This window comes from Manis javanica, chromosome 6 (genome assembly GCF_040802235.1).
Source record: "Manis javanica isolate MJ-LG chromosome 6, MJ_LKY, whole genome shotgun sequence".
In the NCBI taxonomy this organism is placed as follows: Eukaryota; Metazoa; Chordata; class Mammalia; order Pholidota; family Manidae; genus Manis; species Manis javanica.
Window position 1 is genome coordinate 140,156,075 of NC_133161.1, and position 24,304 is coordinate 140,180,378.

At 38.5% G+C, this 24,304-nt stretch overlaps 2 protein-coding genes across 3 annotated transcripts; both read right to left on the reverse strand.

The window, feature by feature from the left end:
* Positions 1-10,005: 10,005 nt before the first annotated feature.
* Positions 10,006-22,435, reverse strand: LOC140850229 (olfactory receptor 8A1). Of its 2 annotated transcripts, XM_073239975.1 has the most exons (4): positions 22,266-22,435; positions 13,570-13,629; positions 11,518-11,607; positions 10,006-11,185 (listed from the first exon to the last, which is right to left on the reverse strand). In XM_073239975.1, the coding sequence occupies exon 4, from the start codon at positions 11,161-11,163 to the stop codon at positions 10,234-10,236; it is 930 nt and encodes a 309-aa protein (XP_073096076.1). In that variant the 5' UTR covers positions 11,164-11,185; positions 11,518-11,607; positions 13,570-13,629; positions 22,266-22,435; the 3' UTR covers positions 10,006-10,233. The 2 variants fall into 2 exon arrangements, with proteins under 2 accessions (XP_073096076.1, XP_073096075.1); XM_073239974.1 differs by having other exon boundaries at positions 10,006-11,607.
* LOC108385469 (olfactory receptor 8A1-like) lies at positions 19,436-20,403 on the reverse strand. The gene has a single exon (XM_037000943.2). It carries the CDS (start codon positions 20,401-20,403, stop codon positions 19,477-19,479), a length of 927 nt encoding a protein of 308 aa, XP_036856838.2. The 3' UTR covers positions 19,436-19,476.
* Positions 22,436-24,304: the final 1,869 nt, after the last annotated feature.

Below are 24,304 nucleotides of genomic sequence, written 5' to 3' on the forward strand. Positions count from 1 at the left end.
ACGAGAAAACATTTCTTCTAGATAGGGAGATTAAAAGCATATTATTGTCCCCTCATCCAATATTTTCGCCTCTTAAAACAATGAGAAACAGAAAATCCCTCTTGAACATATTACCAGAAACATAATTACCAGAACAAATTATAGAGTACTGTGGATTTTACATCATCCATTCAGTGCAGAGCGGATAGGAAAATCCTAGAAAGCAATGATTAAATTTTACTCCCATAATCACTTCATGATATAAAACAGGCAAACATGACTCACACATTTGATGTCTGTTACTGCGACGATCGCCTCTAGCTTTACTGGACCATTAGAGGCTCAGGACTGCTGCCGCTGAGAACACAGGGCACAAGAGAACTTCTCTGAGGCGAAGGAAATGTAGGGTTGGAAATAGCCGATACTAGAGATTGGAGTTCTCAGGAGAAATACTCTTCTCACACAATTGCTTTAAAGGTGTAATTAAATACCTGTGCTGAGGAAAAATGGAACAGAGTCTCCTGGAAATTGTAGGGGATGCCTTGGTTTTAATAATAAGAATATGATTACCAGGAAATGATGGACCATACAGATTCGTGTCTATTCTTAATAGTTGTCGAAAGGACCAGCGCAGTCATGAGAAAGGGGCCACCGAGACTGGACACTCTGGGTCTGTTTATATGGGCAGAACCTCTCCTGGGTGTGGTCCCTTTCAAGGGTGGAGGCCTCACTAAAGGAGCAATTAGAGTCTGAGTTTATGGCTGTGCTGCGAATTATGTGTTATCTCCCAGGTGTGTTAATTTTCCTACTGGGAAAGTTACCTTGCAATCTGGGACACTTAGAGTCTACTGCAGCATTCAAGCATCAATGAGCGAACCCAGACGATCCTCCTGCCCCACATCTTCACCGTCACCTCCAGCAGCATCCCCCGCTCCGCCGTCGTCATCACCATCACCACCATGTCCTCATTTTCATCAGCGCTGTCGGCATCGCCATTGGCATCACCAGCAGCAGTCACGTCATCTCACCCGCATCGTCAGCAGCCGCAGCAGCATCTCGGCATTTTCGTCATCATCAGCATCATTTCCATCGCAGCATCCGTTACTGTCATTATGGTTCTTACTCGATGATGGTATCATTTTATTAGGCATAATTTACTAGGCCTAAAATGTTTATTTTGAAGCATTTAAAAAAGAAATTCTAATATCAACAAACTGTACAATTCAGTAAAGGAATGTTCAATTGTAAGAAACATTATATTTGTCACCCTGCTGTGCCCCTTGTACACTGACACGACAGAATGGCAGGAGGTGAGGGATGTAAGAAAGCTGACCTATAAGGCCTATACTCTCAGATTCTCATTCAAAATGGAAATATACTCATAAGAAAATCCACTTTTCAGGAATACATTCAGTAATACATTATGCAATGAAATATTTATCATGAAGATTTTTGAGTTTTTATTTTGACACAATTGTAGTTTCACATGTAGTTATAAGAAATAATATACAGAGAAACTGTGCAGCTCTTAGGCAATTCCCCCAGTGATAAATTTTGCACAATTACCATACAACACACACCCAGGATATTGTATGTTGCATATGTAGTACACTTATCTTACTTGGATTTCCCCACTTTTACTTACACTAATTTATGAGTGTGTGAGCATTTAGTTCAATGGAATTTTATCTGACATGTAGGTTCATGCACACTCTACTCAGAACTGCTTATGCTATTCCAGGTCCACACACTTAGGTGCAGATGTGGTTCAGGACTCTCAGGAGAGTAGGTTTTCCTTTCTCCCCCTGCTCCATCCAGAGTCAAGGGTGAAGCCTGTAACCTTAGCACTGGCCTGGGTGGGGAACATGATTCAGTCTTGGAGCTGCCTTACTCCAAATCCCATGGAAGGAGGGGACTGAGGTGGTTCAGAAGCCCCCTGTTGCATCATGTGGTGAAGGCAGCCTACTGGAGGGGCACACCTGGGCCAGAACACCAGGAGTGAGCAGAAGCCTACAGCAGTGAACGTGACTCTCCATCAGGCGCAAGGGCTTCTGGAGGCATGTGCTCCTCCCCTGTGTGTACAAGCAACTCAAACACCCCACACAAATACCCTGTACTTGCCTGTAAGGCCCATCTCCCAAAGGTGATCACACAGCTTGTCCTTCTCCCCTAAAGCAAAGGGATGGCCAGAGGGTGGTTGTGCACAGGAGGCATATATGGAGCTTTGACATGATTAGTCAATAAGAGCATGTATAGGGGTTCCTGTGTGGGGGGACAGACTGGCAGTGGGACAGGGAAGGAGTACACTGTGGCCATGGGGAGGGAGCTGGGCACCAGGGAGAGACTTTATTTTATATTATATTATTTTTTATTTTATTTTAATATATTATAATGTATTTAGTTTTATATTGTTTTTTATTGTAGCATATTTGATATACAATATTACATTGGTTTCAAGTATATGTCACAGTGATTTCACATAGAAAGATGTTACAGAACCATTGACTATATTCTCCATGTGGCAGTTCCAAACCTATGATTAATTTCTACAATGATTGAGTTTTTTATACTTCTTTATTCTCCTTCCCCCACCCACCCACGTCCATACCTCCCTCATGGTAACCACCAGTATGTCTCAGTGTCTATGAGGCTACTGCTATTTTGTTTATTTTGTTTTATTTTTAGATTCTACATATAAGTGAAATCGTATGATATTTGTGTTTTTCCACCAGTTTTATTTCAGTTACCGTGGTACCCTGTAGATCTATCTGTGTTGTCACAAATGACAGGTCTCATTTCTTTTTTGTGACTGAGTAATATTCCACCATATGTATCACATATGTATCCTTTTGTCTATGGATGGAGACTTTTGATGCTTCCATATCTTGGCTATTGCAATTAGTACAGCAATAATCGTACTGATGTTTTCATCTTTCAGGATCAGATATGTTGTTTTCTTCAGGGAAATTCCTAGGAGTGGAGTTACTGTGTCCTATGGCATTTCTATTTTTAGTTTTTTTAAGAACCTCCATATTGCTTTCCACAGAAGTTGCACCAATTTACATTCCCACCAACAGTGTGGGAGGGTTCCCATTTCTCCACATCCTGGCTAACACTCGTTATTTCTTTTCTTTTGGATGGTGGCCATTCTAACTGGTGTGACTCGCTATCTCATTGTGGTTTTGACTTGCGCTTCCCTGATGACTAGCAGTGTGGAATGTCTTTTCATGTCCCTGTTGGTCATCTGTATTTCTTCTTTGGAAAAATGTCTATTCAGTTCATATGACCATTTTTTAATCAGGTTATTTTAATCAGGTGTTGAGTCCTCTGAGTTCTTTATATTTTTCATGTTAACCCCTTACCAGATGAATCACTTACAAATATATTCTCCCATATTGTAGGATGCCTTTTTGTTTTATTGATGGTGTCTTTTGCTGTACAGAAGCCTTTTAGTTTGATGTAATCCCACTTGTACATTTTTGCTTTTGGTTCTCTCATCTAGGGAGATGTGTCCAGAAAAAAATTGTTCATGCTTATGGTCTATTATTCTTCAATAGGTTTATGGTTTCATGTCTTACTTTCAGGCCTTTAATCCATTTTGAGTTTACTTTTGTGTATGGACTTAGACAGTAATCCAGTTTCATTCTCTTACATGTAGCTGCCCAGTTTTTACCTCACCATTTATTGAAGGGGCTGCCTTTTCCCCATTGAATGTTCATGGCTCCTTTGTCATATATTAATTGAACATATACACATGGGTTTATTTCTTGGTTCTCTATTCAGTTCTATTGATGTATGGGTCTGTTTTTGTGCCACTACCATACTCTTCGGATTACTAAAGCTTTGTAGTATAGCTTGAAGTCAGGGAGCATGAAACTCCAGCTTTTTTCTTTCTCAAGAATGCTTTGCCAATCTGGTATCTTTTGTGGTTCCATATAAATTTTAGGATTATTTGCACTAGTTCATTGATTCATGTCATTGCTAATTTGATGGGGTTTGCCCTGAATCGTAAATTGCTTTGGGCAGGATAGCCATTTTGACAATATTAATTATTCCTATTCATGAGTATGGGATAGAATTCCATCTATTTGTGTCTTTTTTACTTTATGTCATCAGTGTCTTAGTTTTCATCTCCTTGGTTAGGCTTATTCCTGGGTATTTTATTATTTTCGATTCAATTGTAAATGGTTTTGTTTTCCTGATTTCTCTTTCTGCTATTTCCTTGTTAGTATATAGGAAAGCAATGGATTTCTTTCTATTGATTTTGTATCCTATAACCTTGTTGAATCCAGTTATTAGTTCTCATAGTTTATTGGTGGCATCTTTAGGGTTTTCTATATATTGTATCCTGTCATCTGCAAATAGTGACACTTTTAGTCTTCTTTAGCAATTTGGATACCTTTTTTTCTCTGTCTTGTCTGATTGTTATGGTTAGGATTTCCAGTGCTATGTTGAATAAAAGTGGTGAAAGTGGGCAACCTAGTATTGTTGCTAATCTTAGAGGAAATGCTTTCAGCTTTTTTGCCATTGGGTATGAAGTTAGCTGTGGGTTTGTCATATGTAGCCCTTATTATGTTGAGGTATGTTCCCTCTACACCCACTTTGTTGAGTTTTTATCATAAATGGATGCTGAATTTTGTCAATTGTTTTTTGACCATGTATTGATATGATTATGTTTTTTATCCTTCCTTCTGTTATGTGGTGTATCACATTGATTGATTTATAAACACTGTACCATCCTTGCATCCCTGAAACAAATCCCACTGGGTTGTGATGGATGATCCTTCTGATGTATTTTTGAGTTCATTTTGTTAATATTTTTTAGAGGATTTTGTATCTATGTTCATCAGGGATATTGGTCTATAATTTTCTTTTTTTGTAGTTTCTTTTACTGGTTTTGGTATTAGAGTGATGCTGGCCTCATAAAATGAGTTTGGGAGCATTTCCTCTGGTTCTCTTTTCTGGAATACTTTAAGAAGGTTGGATGTTAGCTCTTTTTAGATATTTGGTACAATTCAGCTTTGAAGCCATCTTTTCACGTACTTTTGTTCATTGGGAATTTTTTGATTACCAGTTCAACTTCATTACTGGTAATTAGTTCTGTTCAGATTTGTTTCTTCTTGCATCAGTCTTGGAAAATTGTACTTTTCTAGGAATTTGTCCATTTCTTCTAGATTTTCCAATTTATTGGCATTCAATTCTCAAATGATTCTTTGTATTTCTGTGGTGTCTGTTGTAACTCCTCCTTTTTTCATTTCTGTTTTTTTCTTGTCCTCTCTCCTTTTTTCTTGGTAAGTGTGGGTAGATGTTTGGCTATTGTGTTTTTCATCTCAAAGAACCAGCTCTTCATTTCGTTTTTCTACTGTTTTATTATTCTCTATTTATTTTTGCTCTGATCTTTTTACGACCCTCCTTTTGCTGAATTGGGTTCAATTTGCTCTCCTTTTACTAGTTTCTTTAGTTGTGAATTTAGACCGTTCATTTGAGAGTTTTTTTGTTTCCGGAGGTAAGTGTGTATCATTATGTTCTTCCTTGTTAGAAACACTTTTGTGGCATCTTATATATTTTGAATTATTTTCTTTTTGTTTTCAGTTGTCTCCGTGAATTGATCAATTTCTTCCTGATTTGCTCATTGATCTATCGATTATTTAGAAGCATGTTGTTTAGCCTCCATATATTTGTGGGATTTTTTTTCTTTTCTGCATGTAATTGATTTCTGGTTTCATACCATTATGATCCAAAAAGATGCTTCATACAATGTCAATCTCTTTGAATATACTGAGGCTTTTTTTGTGTCCTAATATGTTATCTATTCTGGAGAACATTCATGTGCACTTGAGAAAAATGTGTATCCTTCTGCTTTTGGGTGGTATGTTTTGTATATATCTGTCAGGTCCATCTGGTCTAATGTGTTGTTCAACACCTATGTTTCCTTATTTATTTTCTATCTATATGATCTGCCCATTGATGTAAGGGTGGTGTTAATGTCTCCCAATATCATTGTGTTGCTTTTCATTTCCCAGTTTAGGTCTGTTAGTATTTATTTTATATATTTAGGTGCTCCTATGTTGGGTGCATAGGTTTTTACAATGCTATATCTTATTGGACTGGGGTACTCACTTTATTACTATGTGATGCCCTTATTTGTCTCTTGTTACTTTCTTTGTTTTGACATCTATTTTGTCTAAGTGATACTACTCTGTTTTCTCCCTATCATTTGCATGACATATCTTTTTCCATCCCTTCACTTTCAGTCAGTGTATGCCCTTAGGTCTGAAATGAGTGTCTTGGAGACAGCATACAGATAGGTTTTGTTTCTTTATCCATTTTGCCACTGTTTCTTTTGATTGTTTTTATTCCATTCACATTTAAAATAATTATTGATAGGTATTTACTTATTGCCACTCTATTAATTGTATTCTGGTTATTTTTGTAGTTCCTGTGTGCTCCTTCCTTCCTCTGTTATGCCCTTCTCTTGTTATTTGATGGTTTTCTTTAGTATTATGCTTCAATTTCTTTTAAAACAGTTTTTGTGTATCTTTCATAGGCTTTAGGTTTGTGGTTACCATTATGTTCAGTTTCCTAAGTAACTGTGTATATTAAATTAATGGTTACTACCTTTTGATAACAATCTGAAAGTACTACATTTTTCTTCTTCCTTCACACTTTTTGTATAAGATGTCATAATCTATACATAATCTATACATCTTTTGTGTGTCCCTTGACTGATTTTACTATCTATCTGTCTATCTATCTATCTATCTATCTATCTATCTATCTATCTATCATCTATCTATCTATCTATCTATCTATCTATCTATCTATCTATCTATCTATCTATATCTATCTATCTAGCTGGTTTTACTAGTTTTGTTTTTTTTAAACTTCATACTTGGTTAGTAAGTAATTGCTCTACAAACTTTAACACAGGCTTATTTTCACTGATGAAAAATATTTAAGCTTAAGGACATTTCCATCTACTAAAGTGCCTTTAATATATCCTGTAAGGCCAGTTTGGTGATGGTGAATTCTTTAAACTTTTATTTATCTGGGAAACTTTCAATCTGTCCTTTAATTCTGAATGATAACCTTGCTGGGTAGAGGATTCTTGGTTGTAGGTTCTTCTCTTTCAATACATTAAATATTTCATGCCAGTCTCTTATGGACAGTCATTTCTGTTGAGAAATCTGAGAGCCTTATGGAGTTTCCCTCATAGATAACAGGCTGCCCCTTACTTGCTGGTTATAAGATTCTGAATTTTTAATCTTTGCCATTCTTACTACTCTATGTCTTGGTGTTGTGTACCTGGGGTCCCTTTGGTTAGTGGCTCCCTGTGCTTCCTCCAGTACCTGGGTGTCTATTTCCTTCCACAGATTGAGGATGTTTTCACCAATTATTTCTTTAAAGAGACTTTCTACTTTGTCACACTCCTCTTCTCCTTCTGGGACCCCTAGTATTGATGCACATATTGTTTCATTTAGATTTTCATGCAGCTCTCAGTATTTTCTCATTTTATGAGAAACAGATTGGGAAACAGATTGAATGTTTCCCAGATAAATAAAAGTTCAAGTTTCTCATTTTTCTCCTCTCTTTCTTGATGTTCTCACTGAAAAATCAGTCCTATTCTACTGCCTCCTCCTTTGGTCTGTGTTTCTATGATTCTTCATTTGCATTAGATAGGTCTGCTCTAACTCCCGATGTAGAAAATAATGGAAATAAATAGTGCTCAAGACTCTTTGCTCACCAGTGTGTGTTCTTCTTTGTGGTGGAGACACAGTTGCTGTCGGTGGGTTGTGCACAGGGTCACCTTTCAGCCTGTCTGCTGGCAGTTGCTTTTCTCTGTCAAGAGGTTTCTCCCCATGCAGGCCTTTTGTGTGCCTTGTGTTGCTTCTGCAGGGATTGTTGTGGGTGGGGCCAACCTCTGGCTGCTGAGCAGCAATGGCAGCCTTTGTTGGGCTGGCATGGTGGGTGTCATGGGTGTGCTGCACAGGTGACCTTCCAAGAAGGAAGATGGAGCACTTTGAGGTGGCTCCTCTGAGTGGTACACCAACTGGGTTGAGGGAGGAGTAGGGTGGCATCCTCCACTTCCCTTTCCCTTTTGGAGAGAGCTCCCTCCAAACTCTCTCTCTCTGGCACACTTCCCACTACTGGGAAATGTTTCGAACTGTTCTTTCTCTGTTGGGTCTCAGTGGGTCCAATGGAGCAAGCCTGTCCTCCACAAGCAAAAGGAGCCTCAGCCTCCCAGTGTGCTGCACCTTGCGCTGGTGTGCAGCTGTGTTACTCACTGAGGTCCAGTGCAATGTGGACTCAAGTTTTCAGAGCAGATCTTCAAGGCCAGGTGTGCAGGATTCCTGAGTGCTTATCCTCTCCCCTCTCTTCCTATTCATCTTCCACTTGTGGACCCATATGCAGAAAGAACTTGGGTCCTAATTGATTTTGGCACTGCCATTTTACCCTTCTTTATGTTTCTTTTCTTCACCAGATATAGATGGTCTGTTCTACAATCTTCTGGTCATTTTCAGGGTTAGTGTTACTTCCTGTAGTTGCTATCTTAGTTTGTATGTGGGTGGATGTTTCTGCCTTGCCTTCCTAGTCCACCATATTTTTCACCATTCTCCCTAAGACTTGCTTTATTATTGCCTTCTGTCATGCAAGTCCTAGAATTCTGAGAACTCTGAATTTGAACTTGACATTATAGCTTGTTATGAAGGTAGGTAGTAGAAAATACTTAATATTTTGTTAGCAAGATTTTTAACTTCTAAATATTTAGAGAATCTTTTCTGAGACTGCACGAATATTAAGGGTGGACCTACCTGTTAACACTTTAAACATATAATGGCTAATTCTAATCTGGGGCTTTTTTGCTTTGTTGAACACTGTGTACTAGGGTTTGGTCTGGGAAAATAAACTTTCACAGTATGAAAGCTACAGCATGGGGAATATAATAAAAAATATTTTGGTTACTTGCTATGATGACAGATGGTATTATTGAGAAACAGATTGCTGGGCCCTGCCAATAACACTGTATATCTGGAAACATGCATTTCGAATAAGTTTCCAGATGATGCTCATCATAGGGTTATTTACATTGTTGTCAAAGTGTTTGGAGGCAATTCTCATGGTGGCAGTGGTGACTGTGGCAGTTGGAGTTTCTGACATCTAGGTCATAACCATTGTGGAGTCACTTTTGGAGCTCCCTCACCCCTTCTCCAGACATTTCAAAAAGGTAAACAGGAGATCCCTGTATTAAATACCTTTCCTCTTGAAAAAACTAGAATTATTTTTGCTTCCCATAATAAACCCCTGCGTGAAACCCAAAATGGGTATAAATGTCTAGAGGATGTCCATGAATTCTGTAACGTACATCAGGCTGCTGAGTCTAAAACCAGTATCTGTGATATTATAAAAACAGGGTGCAGTGAGAACAGCTGTCCCATACCATTTACTGAATGAGGTTGGCAGTCGATCTGTTTCTTATTAAAGAAGAACCAGAGACTTTGCAGCATTGTGTAATCTTGGGTGATGAATTCTCCTGGTTTGTCTGGGACTGCGAGGTTACCCTTAGGTGGTGGCCACTGGGACAGTGCCAGATATACCTGGTTAAGATGGTTCTTCTATTTCAAGCTTGCCTTTGTCATCCTGAAGCAGTTGCACATAAAGGGACAAAGGCCAGCCTAGATGATAATGGTAGGAATCTGAGAAATATTCTGGAGGTATTTGAAACTTGAAGAGCATAATCCTGTAAGGCTTAGTAGGCTGTTCAAAGGCATAGTTATCATGAAGCCAAAGGGATAATGTGTGAGAACAGTGTAGGCTCTGCAGCCACGTAGACTTGGGTTTGAACCACAATGAGTTTGCCACCTCTGTGATCTTCAACAACTTACTGATCTGTGAAGTAGGGATAACAATATTACCCATCTGGTAATAAAACAATGAATTACTTTCTGAGTCAATGCTTAAAGTCTAAATTTATGCTGAATTACATTTAAAATAGTAAAAGTTTCCCAATGGACTCAGGGTAGGGAAATGAATCACAAGTGAAGGAAAACACAAACTCGAAATTACTGTGTTTAACAGCGATGAAAGTATAGAAAGGGAGGGGAGACTGACAGAAGAAGGGAGGGAAGCATTTTCCCAACAATGTACAGAAATGATTGTTTCCCATCGTGGTTCAATGGGTGAGCATGCAGAAGGCTTCTCTCTTACATTTATAACTGCTTTCTTTTAACATTGAGATAAATATTAACATTTGCCTTAAAACACTTTTCTCCTCAGCGTTTTGTGCACGGCAGCCTTTACCTCCTTATTCCTCATGCTGTAGATCAGTGGGTTCAGCATGGGGATGACTGTGGTGTAGAACACGGAGGCCACGTTCTCCTGGGCCAGGGAGTTGGCCGTGGAGGGCTTTAAGTACATGAATGCAGTGGATCCATAGAACAAGCCCACTGCTGCCAGGTGGGAGCTGCAGGTGCTGAAGGCTTTGGACCTGCCCTCTGTGCTGCTGATGCGGAGGATGCTGGAGAGGATGTAGGCGTAGGAAACTAGGACTGTTAAGCTGGTGACTATGATGTCGAATCCAGCTAAACAGAAGACGATCATTTCAACATCATAGGTGCTAGAGCAGGACAGCTTCATGAGGGGGAGGATGTCACAGAAGTAATGACTGATGAGGGGGTCACAATAGGACAGTTTCAACATGAGGACAGTCTCTATTGTTGAGCCAATGTACCCTATGACATAGACCAGAACCACCAGCAGTGAACAGAGTTGAGGAGACATGATGATGTTGTAAAGCAAAGGTCTGCAGATGGCGACATAGCGGTCATAGGCCATCACGGTCAGCATGTAACACTCAGCAATGACAAACACAAGGAAGAAGTAGAGCTGTGACATGCACCCCGCATAGGAGATGGTGTTCTTCTCCGACACAAAGTTCAGCAGCATTTTAGGGGTAATGACAGAGGAGTAGCAGAGGTCCACGAGGGACAGGTTGCTGAGGAAGTAGTACATGGGGGTGTGCAGCTGAGCATTCAGGCAGATCAGTGTGAACATGCCCAGGTTCCCGACCACGGTGACCGAGTAGATGGCCAGGAAGAGGAGGAAGAGGGGCAGCTGGAGCTCTGGTCTGCTCGCGAGCCCCCCCAGGATGAACTCTGTCACCGCAGAGTGATTTTGTGTTGCCATCTGCTTTCTTGGTTTGGGAGCCCTGTGGGGAGGAGAGAGGAGGATCCCATGAAAGACTGTCCCTTGATGTGTTTGGAGAAGCTGGTTTTGAGCACACGGGACCAGGTCAGCAATTCTGGCCTCTTTGCTGATGCATCCATCCTTCATCCTGCTGCGTCGGGAGCAAAGACAGCCGCTGTCTATTTCAAAGATCATGCTAAGAGGAGAACGGGGGCATGATCTGGAACTTTGCCATTTTAATTTTTCTCAGATATCCTACAGTCGTGGTTTTAATCATGCAGTCCCTGGACTAGCAGCATCTGCTGCACCTGGAGAGTTTAGAGATGCAAACCTCAGACTTCACCGAGGACCTACCGAGTCAGAATCCCTGGGGATGGGGCCCATCAGTCTGGGCTTAAGTCTCTCTTGGTGATGCTGGTGAAGGTGACATTAGAGAACTCTGCCCTGTAGGTAACAAGCAGTATATTTCAGAATTTTTGGAGATTCATTTTGATTCAGATATAAAGTTTCCTTTTCACCCATGCAATTCGTAAGTAGTCATTGAAGATGCATATATAAATAGCTCTCAAATTGTTGCAGTGTCAGCATAATATGGCAGTTACACCTGTATCATTAATTGCCATGTCAATTTTGTATCTGAAAGCTGAACAAGTCAGTAATATGAATTCCAAAAATGAATGTAAATGTAACATGGGATAATAAATATTTACAAATATTTTTTAGTCAGTTCCTATAAAAGTGAGTTGTCATTAAGCATGTGGAGTATTTTTTTTCTCACTTGCCTTGAGACAGTGCCTTTGCATTTGACTGTATGCTCTAATAGCCTGGTGCATTCAAAAAGAATTGATGCTTGGGTTTCACCCACAGAGTATCTGACTTAACTGATCAATGGTGCAACCTGGGCACTTGCCACAATACAGTCCTGAGTAATTGTTCAATAGGTGGTTTTATTATTTTCAGAGTGTAATATCTTATCATGGCCCAGGTTGGCAAAGTGCTCAAATTGTAGACATGTCCCTATGAAGCATGGGTAACATTGCTGGTTATGACACTAATAGACATCTGTCTCTGAGATATATTTCTTAGGCTAAAACCCTAAATTCTCAATATATTAACTGATGCTTACAAAATTCTAACTGCTGCATAATGCTTTCTAAAGGTCAAACTCACTAATTCTTCCTAAAATTTTGTGTATAAAGAGAAAGGAAAGGGGTCCGAGTCAGATTTTTATTCCCAGTTTCATATTGAAAAGTGGAAGTGCCAGATGCTACATGCCTTGCCTGAGACCTCCTCCTTATTGGTGACTTGGGCTCACACTGTGCTGTGTCCTGATCATGAGCTGCTCCCCTTGTCCCCCCTGTGCAGCCTTACATATCTGCACACCTACAGCTCTGGGCAGCGCTGTGGTTGAATGGGCTTTACATCCGATGTCTTAGATATTTTTCTGCACACCTTAAGAGAAAAATGGGAAATAGTATATCGCTTTTTTTCATTCCCAAGGTTACCTAAGTCTTACAGCTTGTAAGAGGCAGAATGGTGCCTAAAACCCAGGGCTTCTCACCCCTGTTTAGTTTCCACCAACATATATTGTTTTGCTGTGGTTTCTCTTGTAGCACTTTATTACTCTTGAGTACACTTGACTTATTGAATTTTTGGAGACAGAGGAAAGATTCAGTGGTAATTTCAGGTGCGTTTAAAAAATTCCAAAGGCAATATACATGCATCGTAAAAATTAAAATACAAACAAGCAAAAAGAAAACCACCATTTTCCCACTATTTGGAGACCAATTCTGGCAGTGACTATCCTTCTACATGTTCTATACATATTTGTGTTTACATGTGTAAGTATGTATGCAGATTTTAAAAAGCATTTTGCAAACTGCTCCTTTAATGTGTAGTTTATAATTAATTGTTCGGTTCATTACTATAATAATATGTCTGGCACTAACGGTATTACTTTTTCTTCGATCTAAGAGTCTTTAAATCCTTAGGCTGTGGTGTGAGGACAAGAAAATAAGCATTGTGTTGAGAACTTTATATGGCAAATTATTGCTGGTGAGGTATTTAACTTCACAAAAGTTTGTATCAGAGTTAAATAGGTTAAAAAAATATTATTTCCATGTATTACAAAGGAGAAAACGAATTTCTTTGACCTAAAAGTAGATTAATACATGTCCCTTTCTACCCAATTTTCACCTCTTAAAACAATAAAGAAACAGAAAATTCCTCGTGAACATATTACCAGAAACATAACGTGCTTTACAAAGCAGTGCGGGGCGCACCCCACTCCCTCAGTGCAGAGCAGGTGGGAAAATCCCCGACAGCAATGATTTGATTTTGCTCCATAATCAGCCGATGCTATCAAACATGATGCATATGTTTGGTATCTGGTACTACAATGCTTACCTTTAACTTTGCCAGACCCTCAGATGCTCAGAACTGCAGCTGATGAGAACACAATGCACACTTAGAGACGAAGATAAAAACAAATGGTTGGACATAGCCTATATTAGACACAGGAGTTCTTGGAAGAAACATTTCTCTCATAAATTGCCTTAAATGTGTAATAAAATACATGTGCGGAAGACAAATGGAACAGAATCTCCTGGAAATTTTAGGGGTGACTTGGTTTCAATAATCAGGAAATAATTATCAAGAAAATGAGAGAACATGCAGATTTGTATCTGGTCCTAAAAGTATTCAAAGGGGCCAGCACAGTTATGAGAGATGGGTCGCTGAGATTGGGACACTCTGGGACACTCTGAGTCTGTTTGTATTTGTATGGGTAGAACCTCTCCTGGGCGTGGTCCCTTCAGGGAGTTGAGTCCTCAGGAAAGAAGCAATTAGAGTGTTTATGCCTGTGCTTGAATGGTTTTGTCTCAGGGTGTGTTGATTTTCCTTTCATTGGGAGAGTCAGCTTGCAGCTTAGGAAACTTAGAGCCTAATACAGTATTCAGGAATTTTATGACCAACAAACCCATCATCATTATCATTACCGTTATAATCATCATTGTCACCGCCACCATCAGCAGCTCAGTCATTACCATCAACCCCATCAGTTACTACCATTACAGTTCTTACTCTTCATTAGCTGTTCTTCAACAAACATAATGAACTAGGTTTAAAATATTTAAAGGGTTTAAAAAATCAAGCATTTTTAAACAAACCACATAATTCAGTAAAGAAATGTTAAAAGGAGCATTACAGTTGTCACCCTGCCGCTGTCCCTGTAGACTGACGATGTAGAATGGCATGAGGTTGCGGGACACCAGACGGTTGACTTACAAGTTCTCTTTACTCTCATTTTTACTCAAAATTTTCACTCAAGGGAAATACGCATGTAAGAAAATTTACTTTCCAGGAATACATTCTGTAATATATTGCCTATGAAAATATTGCTAATGAAGATTTTAAATGAGTTTTTATTTTGATACAATTGTAGATTCACATGTAGTTGTAAGAAATAATATAGAGAGATCTGTGTACCATTTATGCAGTTTTCCCAGTGGTAACATTTTGCTAAATTATAGTATGATACACACCCAGGATATTGCATATTGTCATATACACTACACTAATCTCATTAAAAGTTCAAGGTTTCAGTTATCCTCATTCATCCATGTGGGTACATTTATTTCAATGCAATTTTATCTCAGGCACAGATTTATGCACATTCTATTCAGCATTGTTTATCATAGTGCAAATCTGGACATAAAATTATTAAATAATGAAGAATCTACACAATTATGGTTGTGTAGATCACCCATACCATTTAAGAATGATATTTAATTTTATTATGTGAAAGTTGAAAAATTAAAAAATTTACATACAGTGTGAATTCCTTTTGTCTGAGAATAATACTATGTAAATTAAGTGCATGTATAAAATATATGGTGCATTGTGTGCTCAAATGTTAACTGATTAATTGTAGATTATGAAAATATTAGTTGACTTTATATGTGAAGGTTCACTTATGGACCTTGAACTGTTGAATAGGTCTGTTTGTCTATTTGTATTCCTGTACCATTCTAGTTTGAAATGAGGAAGTATGATTCCTATAGTTTTGTCCTTTTCCAGGATACTTTGGCTACTTGGAGGCTTTCATGACTTCATACACATTTTAGGATTGTTTTAATCTTTGACACCTCTCTCCATTACATAATTATAATTTCTTTTTAATAATTGAAATAATTTTCTTGTCTCTTAACAAATTTGATGATTGTGATACGGTTGTCTATATTCCATATAGACATATGTAAAAATGCCATAGTAGCTTTGATGGGGATTTCATTGAATGTATAGATGGCTTTTGGTAGTGTAGACATTTTAGCAATATTAATTCTTCCAATCCATGAACATGGGCTATCTTTCCATTTGTTTGCTTCTTCTTCAATTTCTTTCATTAAATTCTTCACCTGCTTGGTTAAATTTATTTCTATTTTTTTTGTTTGCTTTTGATGCTATTGTGAATAGGATTGTTCTCTATTTCTTTTTTAGATATTTTGTTGTTAGTGTACAGAAATCCAACTGATTTCTGTGTGTTGATTTTGTGTCCTGCACCTTTAGTGTATTTATTGGTTAGTTCTCACTAATCTAAATTAATTAGCTGAATCCATTGACTAGTTTTTTGATGGAGTCCTGAGAATTTTGTTATGAGATCATAACATTTACAAAGATAACTTTACCTTTTCTTTTCTGATTTGGATGCATTTTTTTTATTTTTCTCTCCTCGTTGCTTAGGCTAGGTTTCAGTATTACGGTAAATAGGAGTGGTGAAAGTGGGCAACCTGGCCTTTTCCTATCTTAGAAGAAAAGCTTTCACCCTTTCACTGTTGAGGATGATATTAGCTGTGGGATTGTCATCTGTGGTCTTTTCCTGTTGATGTATACTTAAACTATACATTTAAAAATAGTTAAGATGGAAATTTTACGATATGTCCTTTTTACCAATGTAAGAGGTAAATAAAACATAAACCTAATGAAGTGTTACATAAAATATGTTCCCATCTTTTACCCTGACAAACTATTTTCACAATCCTGGAAGGCTAGTTTCAAATTTTGAATGCTGAGACTCTTTGAAGTTCCATGTCAAAAGGTGGTGGCACAGAGAGGACCACTTGGTTCCCAGGCACCTGCCCATGGGCCGCAGCTTACTCCTACTTCTCATTCCCACTGTCCTTATAATACGAGGATCCTACACATGCACAAGTATAAACACCTGCAGTCCACATGCCCATTACCATCCACATCCTTTGCATACAACTTCTGCCTGACCACCCTGGGAGTGAGCACGCCGGCAGTACGTTCTGCTGTTGCAATGATAGACCCAGAGGAGAGGTTTGTACAAGCTCTGCAAGCTGAGAAGTCTTTCTCTAGGCCAAAACTTCTGTGTAATCTTTCAGTCCTGAACATAAGCAATTATGAAGGCTTTCCCTGGCAGGGCTCACAGAAGAAAGAAATGACATTTTAGGTATAACACCACAAGCACAGTTTGTGAAAGAAAGAATAGATAATCTAGACTTCATTAAAATTAAAAATTTGTATTAGGTAGAAAGACACTGTCAAGAGAATGAAAAGGCAGGCCACAGTCTATAAAAAAATATTGGAAGACATGTATGATAAAGGAGTGCTATCCAAATACACAAACTCTGGATAGACCTGGAGAACATTGGACTAAGGTAAGTCAGAGAAAAACGATCTTACTTATAGGTGAATAAGAACTGTGTGATCTCATAGGTGGAATTGAAAAAAGCTACACTTGTAAAAACAGAGATTAAAATGATGGTTACTAGGTGGGGGGAAGAGGGAAAAGGCAGATGTTGTTTAAGGATACAAGGTTGCATTAAGTAGTGAATAAGTGCTAGAGACCTGAAGCAAAGTATAGTGAATATAGACAACCGTATCACAATCATCAAATTTGTTAAGAGACAAGAAAATTATTTCAATTATTAAAAAGAAATTATAATTATGTAATGGAGAGAGATGTCAATTATCACTATAACAGCAATCATATTAGAATATATAAATATATCAAATTAACATGCTGTACATTTAAAATGTACTCAATATCATATGCCAAATATATTTCAGTAAAAACAAAGAAAATGAACCTGATTAAAAAAATGGGCCCAAGGCCTTAACAAACTTACCAAGGAAGATACACAGATTGAAGATATACGGATTGAAAATAAGCATATGAAAAGATGCCCCACATCACTTGTCATAAGGAAAATGCAAATTAAAACAATGATACTATTACACACCCATTAGAATGACTGAAATCAAGAACACTGACAACGCCATATGCGGATAAGGATGCAGAGCAACAGCAACTTTAATTTGTTGCTGGTGACAATGGAAAACAGTACAGCCACTTTGTAAGACTATGTGGTGATTTCTTACAAAACTAAACATACTCTTGACATACAGTCTAGTGATTGTGCTCCTTGATATTTACCAAGAAGTTGAGACCTATGTTCACACAAAAACTTGCACAGAAATGTTTATAGCACCTGTATTCACAATTGCCAAAACTTGGAAGCAGCCAAGATATCCTTCAGTAGGTGAAGGGATAAATAAACTGGGGTTACCCAATGGACTATTTGTCAGTGTTAGTAAGATATGAGCTACAAAGTCATGAGAAGATAAGGACAACATTTAAGTACAAGGGAAAGATGCTAACTCTATGGAAATCTGGAAAAATTAAAACTATGGAGACAGTAGAGAGATCAGTGATTGCCAAGGGATCTGGGGCAGGGAGGGTTGGACAGCTGGAGCACAGAGGATTTTTAGGGCAGTGAAACTACTCTGTATGACACTATAATGATCATAGTGTTATTATACATTTGTCCAAATTCATAAAACACTAACACCAAGAATGAACTCTAATGTAAACTATGGCTTTGGTTGATAAAGTGTCAATGTAGGTTCATCAATTGTGACAAATGTACCACCTTCATGGGGATGTTGTTAATGTCGGAGGCTGTGCATGTGTTGGGTGGGGAGAGAGTATATGGGGAATCTCTCTACTACTTGCTTAGTTTTGCTAGGCATCTAACACTGCTCTAAAAAATAAAGCCTATTAAAAATTAGGAAAAATACTTTGAGCACTTAGTTTCTTGTATTAAGTCCCTTTCTACTTGAGAAACTTAGAAGTATTCATTTTTCCATTGTTGAATAATGGATGAGTTACTGCATCTAAAAGAATTAAAAGTTGCAAAAGACCAACATAGTATTTTACCTAAATTAATTATGAATAACAGAATGTCCATAAATCTTCTGTCATGCAAAACTAAATCTTTTAGCATAACCACTTTCTAACATGAATCCCTGATATGTTTCAATCGAATGGGGACAGACCTTTTGTCCCATGCCAACTGGATATGTTGGGTCAGGTTGGCAGGTGATGCAGAATGCCAGTTATTTAGGAAGGAGAAAAGACTACAGGGATGTCTAATACTCTTTGGCCATCTGGAGCTGTGGGAAGATAGTAAAGGATGGGAAGTTATTTTCAGGGAACATTTGAGATTGGAAAGGTATAACTATGCAAATAAAAATTGCCAACAAAGAGGGGATAATGAGTTGTGGATTTGGATGGCAGTGTTGTTTACCAGCTATGTGATCCGAGGAATGTTACTCAATATCTCTAAACCAAAGTCTTCCTCATCGGAGAAAATAAGATAATTAGTTAAAAACCTAGAAGATTGTTTGGCATTCCGTAGTTGTTAGATGTGATGATGACGATGACAGTTTTGATGATGGCAGTAACTGAGTGAAGAGACCCTTTAAATAGTCTTTGTAATAATAAGTAGACAGTAACAGTAAAAGAGAGAGAACAGAGGGATACCTGGCTGAAAAAGACTATTTGCTACTTCTTGGTGCCTTTCAAATTCATCTCCATTTGTCTTCTGTACTCTCAAGTGCAAATTATTATTAGTTTGAATAATATATTCTTACAGAAAATGATAAATCAGTGAATAGCTCTCTTAAGCTCATGGCTGAAAGTTCTATATTTATATTATGTTATGATCAAGATAGATACATGTTTACCAGAAGACTAAGGATTAGACAAACTAACCAACCAAACAAATGATCCCTAATGGAAGAAAACATGACCTTGAAACAAGTAAGGGTCAAGCTGAGTCAGATATGGGTGATGTGATGGGGAAAGGGAAGAGGGACAAATGAGTAAATGCATTCAATCAGTCATGTTGAGAAGTGGTTGTTCTCCATTCCTGTGTGTGTAACCTTTTAGAGGGATTCTCCCCTATATTTCTATCCCACTTTTCAACCTGAGAAAGAATAACATTTGCATCAAAACACTTTTCTCAGTGTTTTCTTCATGGCAGCCTTTACCTCCTTATTCCTCAAGCTGTAGATCAGTGGGTTCAGCATGGGGATGACTGTGGTGTAGAACACAGAGGCCACCTTCTCCTGGGCCAGGGAATTGGTCACAGAGGGCTTTAAGTACATGAATGCAGTGGATCCATAGAACAAGCCCACTGCTGCCAGGTGGGAGCTGCAGGTGCTGAAGGCTTTGGACCTGCCCTCTGTGGTGCTGATGCGGAGGATGCTGGAGAGGATGAAGGCATAAGAAATCAGGACTGGTAAGCTGTTGACTATGATGTTGAATCCAGCCACACAGAAGACTATCATCTCAAAACCATACATGCGAGAGCAGGAGAGCTTCATGAGGGGAACTATGTCACAGAAATAGTGACTGAGGAGGAGCTCACAGTAGGGCAGTTTTAACATGAGGACAGTCCCTATTATTGAGTCAATGAGCCCGGTGACATAGACCACAGCCACCAGCAGGGAGCAGACTTGATGAGACATGATGACGTTGTAAAGCAAAGGTCTGCAGATGGCGACATAGCGGTCATAGGCCATCACGGTCAGCATGTAACACTCAGCAATGCCAAACACAAGGAAGAAGGAGAGCTGTGACATGCACCCCGCATAGGAGATGACGTTCTTCTCTGACACAAAGTTCACCAGCATTTTAGGGGTAACAGCTGAGGAGTAGCAGAGGTCCATGAGGGACAGGTTGCTGAGGAAGTAGTACATGGGGGTGTGCAGCTGAGCATTCAGCCAGATCAGTGTGAACATGCCCAGGTTCCCGACCACGGTGACCAAGTAGATGGCCAGGAAGAGGAGGAAGAGGGGCAGCTGGAGCTCTGGTCTGCTCGTGAGCCCCCCCAGGATGAACTCTGTCACCGCGGAGTGATTTTCTGCAGGCATTTGCCTTTATATGGGAGCTCTGGAGAGAGAAGAGAGAAGAGCTTATGAAAAGCTGTATCTGAGTCTTTCTGGTGAGGTCAGGTACCAGCATTTGTTTCTGAGTAAGTAATCTTGAACTCTCTCCTCACTTCTAATGTTTTCTAGGATTTAGAAAATTTTAGTGTTTTTTGGAGAATATGAATGTTCTACACATTCATGAAGAAAGGGGCCTCCCTTGGACCTTTTACAGCCCTAATATTTCTCAGGTACCCTAGATGCAATTACAAGTGTGTTTTAATTATGGGGCTGGAGTTCAATTTTGCCTCAGAAAGAGAATCTTCCTTCTCATTCATGCAATCTCCAAATATTACTCATAAAATGAAAAGGTGGCCATCTTATCTTAAATCCAGGTAGTGTGGGCTGATGGTTAAAAGTCTACCAATTACTGAATGACAAATCAATGTCCACACTTGAGAAATAAATGGAGTTGTACTACAATTCCCAAAAGTTTAAAGGAGCATGGAGTAATATACATGTAAATATTTTCTAAACATTTAGTTGATATACAAATGTGAATTTTCAATAGGCAGCTGGAATTTGTCCTAATTTTTCACTGAACCTGAGGTCTTATGATATTTATTTATTAGTTTCAGTTACCTGTAATAATCGTCTGAGGAGCTTTAAAAAATGGTGTCAAATGGTATTTCTATTTTTAGTTTTTTGAGGAACCTCCATATTGCTTTCCATAATAGTTGAACTAGTTTACATTCCCACCAGCAGTGTAGGAGGGTCCCCCTTTCTCCGCATTCTCGCCAGCATTTGTTGTTCCTAGTCTTTTCGATGTTGGCCATCCTAACTGGATACACAATGGAATACTATTCAGCCATAAAAGAGAAACAAATCCTACCATTTGCAACAACATGGATGGAGCTAGAGGGTATTATGCTCAGTGAAATGAGTCAGTCAGAGAAAGACAAATACCAAATGATTTCCCTCATTTGTGAAGTATAATAATGAAGCAAAACTGAAGGAAGAAAACACCCTCAGACTCACAAACTCAAAGAAGGGACTAGCGGTTACCGAAGAAGAGGGATTGGGGAGGGTGGGTGGGGAGGGAGGGAGAAGGAGATTGAGGGGTATTATGATTAGTACACATGGTGTGTGGGGGGAATTATGGGGAAGACAGTGTAGCACAGAGAAGACAAGTAGTGACCCTGTGGCATTATAGTACACTGATGGACAGTGACTGCAGTGGGGTATGGGGGAGACTCGATAACATGGGTGAATGTAGTAACCATATCGTTTTTAATGTGAAACCTTCATAAGAGTGTATATCAATGATACCTTAATAAAAAAAATGATGTCAGGTTCCTACCTAAAGTAATTCTGATTTATTAATCTGTGGCATTTTCTGGCATTGAGCTTTTTCTGGGCAGGTAGCAAAGTTCAGCAAAAGGAGGTAAAGTTTCTTAAAAACGTTCTGTGTTTATTGGAAATAGACTAATATTGTAGTTTGAGAAACTGGCATTGAATGTAGTTTATCTTGTGTAAAATAAAGCGACTGAGGAACAGTTTGGGATTGATTGCTTTCCACTGTGCTGAGCAGACTCAGGCGAAGTTCAGGTTGTAGCAGGATAAGGAGTAGGTGGAAGTAGAAATTGAATATAATTTACAAATCAAGAGCAATGTGATTTGAGTGGGAAACAGGCATTTCCTCTGTTCCCCTTCTTTGCATGCCCTTAATCTGATGTCCTTAGTGGTCAGTCTCTCTTTGGCCACTTTCTCTTGTTATATTAAATGTACCCCATAGAAAAACCATAGTATCTCTTAATGCATCACCATTTTTCTATTTCTATGCTGTTGATTTCCAAATTACTACTTACTGTTTGTCTTTTTGTGGAGTTAACCTATGATCAATTACATGATGTCCAAGAGACACCCTGGGAGGAATCTTGGTATAAATAAGTCAGAGTGGCAATTTAAAGCTAGTCTTGAGAAACAACTCGTCACTGGATATTGCATCTTCTTGTGATGATTTTTCTTCATTTATCCTTTCTACCTAATGAGCAGAACACAGAAGAAACAATAATTTATAAGATCAGATAGTAGTTTTCTTCTGATAAGTTGCTTGCCAGACATAATTTAGTAGATTCTGTTAATTGTCAAATGGAAAATGTTAAGTCCCTGTAAGATCATGTCCTGACACTGGCTAAAGTTCCCCAGGTTCTAAACAAGATTGGTCAATAGATGAAATGACCTTAAAACTACTTTGATCCTTAGTTTTTATGATTTCAACTTATAGATGAGCTAATGTGAGTCCAAATGTGAGTGAAAAAAAAAATATGTTTCTTTTTTTTTTTCTGAACGATTTCACAACATAGTCAGAGCATAGTTAAAAGTTAATGAGTGGACTTGTGTTTCCACCCGTGGAGGATGAACTCCCATGGGAATTGCCTTTGCACTATAAACAACTAGAAAAACAGACAAAGTATATGGAACAACATCTTCCAGACATTTGACAATAGGCAGCACCAAACTGATTCCTGAGAGGCAGGAGACAATGTGAACCCAGTAATTGTGCCAGCTTACCTTCTTTTTTCCATCCCACACTCCAGTTGGGCAAATCCAGAAGGGATGAATATTGTAAAACCTAGAACAACAACTAAAGAATAAAAAAGAGCTATAGCTAAAAAGCCAATAGTGGAGATAAAGTATGATCATAAAAATACTTAATTACTCCAAAAGAAGGCAAGACAAAGAGGAACAGAAGACAACTGGTAGAAGTAGAAAACCTACAGCAAGGGGGTGGATTTAAATTCAACCATATTGAAAATTGAATTGAATGAAAATGGTTTACATATTCCAATTAAAATGCAGAGGTTATAAGATAGGTTAAAAGGTATTACTGAAGAAACCCACTGTAAACATAGGACACAGATAGCTAAAGCTGTACAGATGGAATATGATAAACTATGCAAGCAACAATCAAAAGAAGCCGGAGTGTCTATGGCAACATTGAACAAAGTATACTTTAAAGCAAGGAGTATTACTAGAAATAAGGAGGGACATTTCATGATGATAAAGGATTCGATTCATCGAGGTGATGTAATACTCCTAAATGAGTTTACCTATTAATAGAGTTTCAAAATATGTGAACCCAAACTCACAACGGTAGCAGGAGAAATAGACAAGTCCACTATCAGTAGGAGATTACAATACTCCTCTTTCATTAATAGATAGAACTAGTAGAGAAATTAGCAAGGGCATAGAAAATCAACATTTTGGAACACTCCATCCAGAAACAGCAGAATACACAGTCTTTTAGGAGCACATGGAACAGTTTTCAAGATAAAACCTATTCTGGCAATGAAGCAAACCACATATCTTTAAAACACTGAAATCATATAGAGTGCGCAGCATTACCACAGTAGGTACAAACTATTAATAATTTAGAGAGATCTGGAAAATCTTCAAATATTTAATAATTAAGCAGCATACTTCTAAATAACACATGGGTCAAAGAAGTCACAAATCACGTCACAAAAATAGCACTTTGACCTGAATGAACATGAAGATATACAACAGTTAAGAGTTTTTGGAATGCTGCTAAAACAGTGCTCATAGGGAATCTTGTCATTAAATGATTTTTTTTAGAACAGAATGAAATTCTAAAATCAGGAATCTAGGCTTCCACCTTACTGAACTACACAGAGGAAGCAGAATGAAGGGAATAATACAAGTAAGTATGGGAATCAATGAAATAGGGAACAGATAAATAGCAGAAAGAAATCAATGAAACTGAAACTGGCCTTTGAAAATGCCAATAAAGTGATAAATATCTAATCAGGGAGATGATAGAGATAGAGAAGAGGGAGGAGGAGAAAATCACATAATGTGTAATGGAGCAGGAAGGAGATTCACA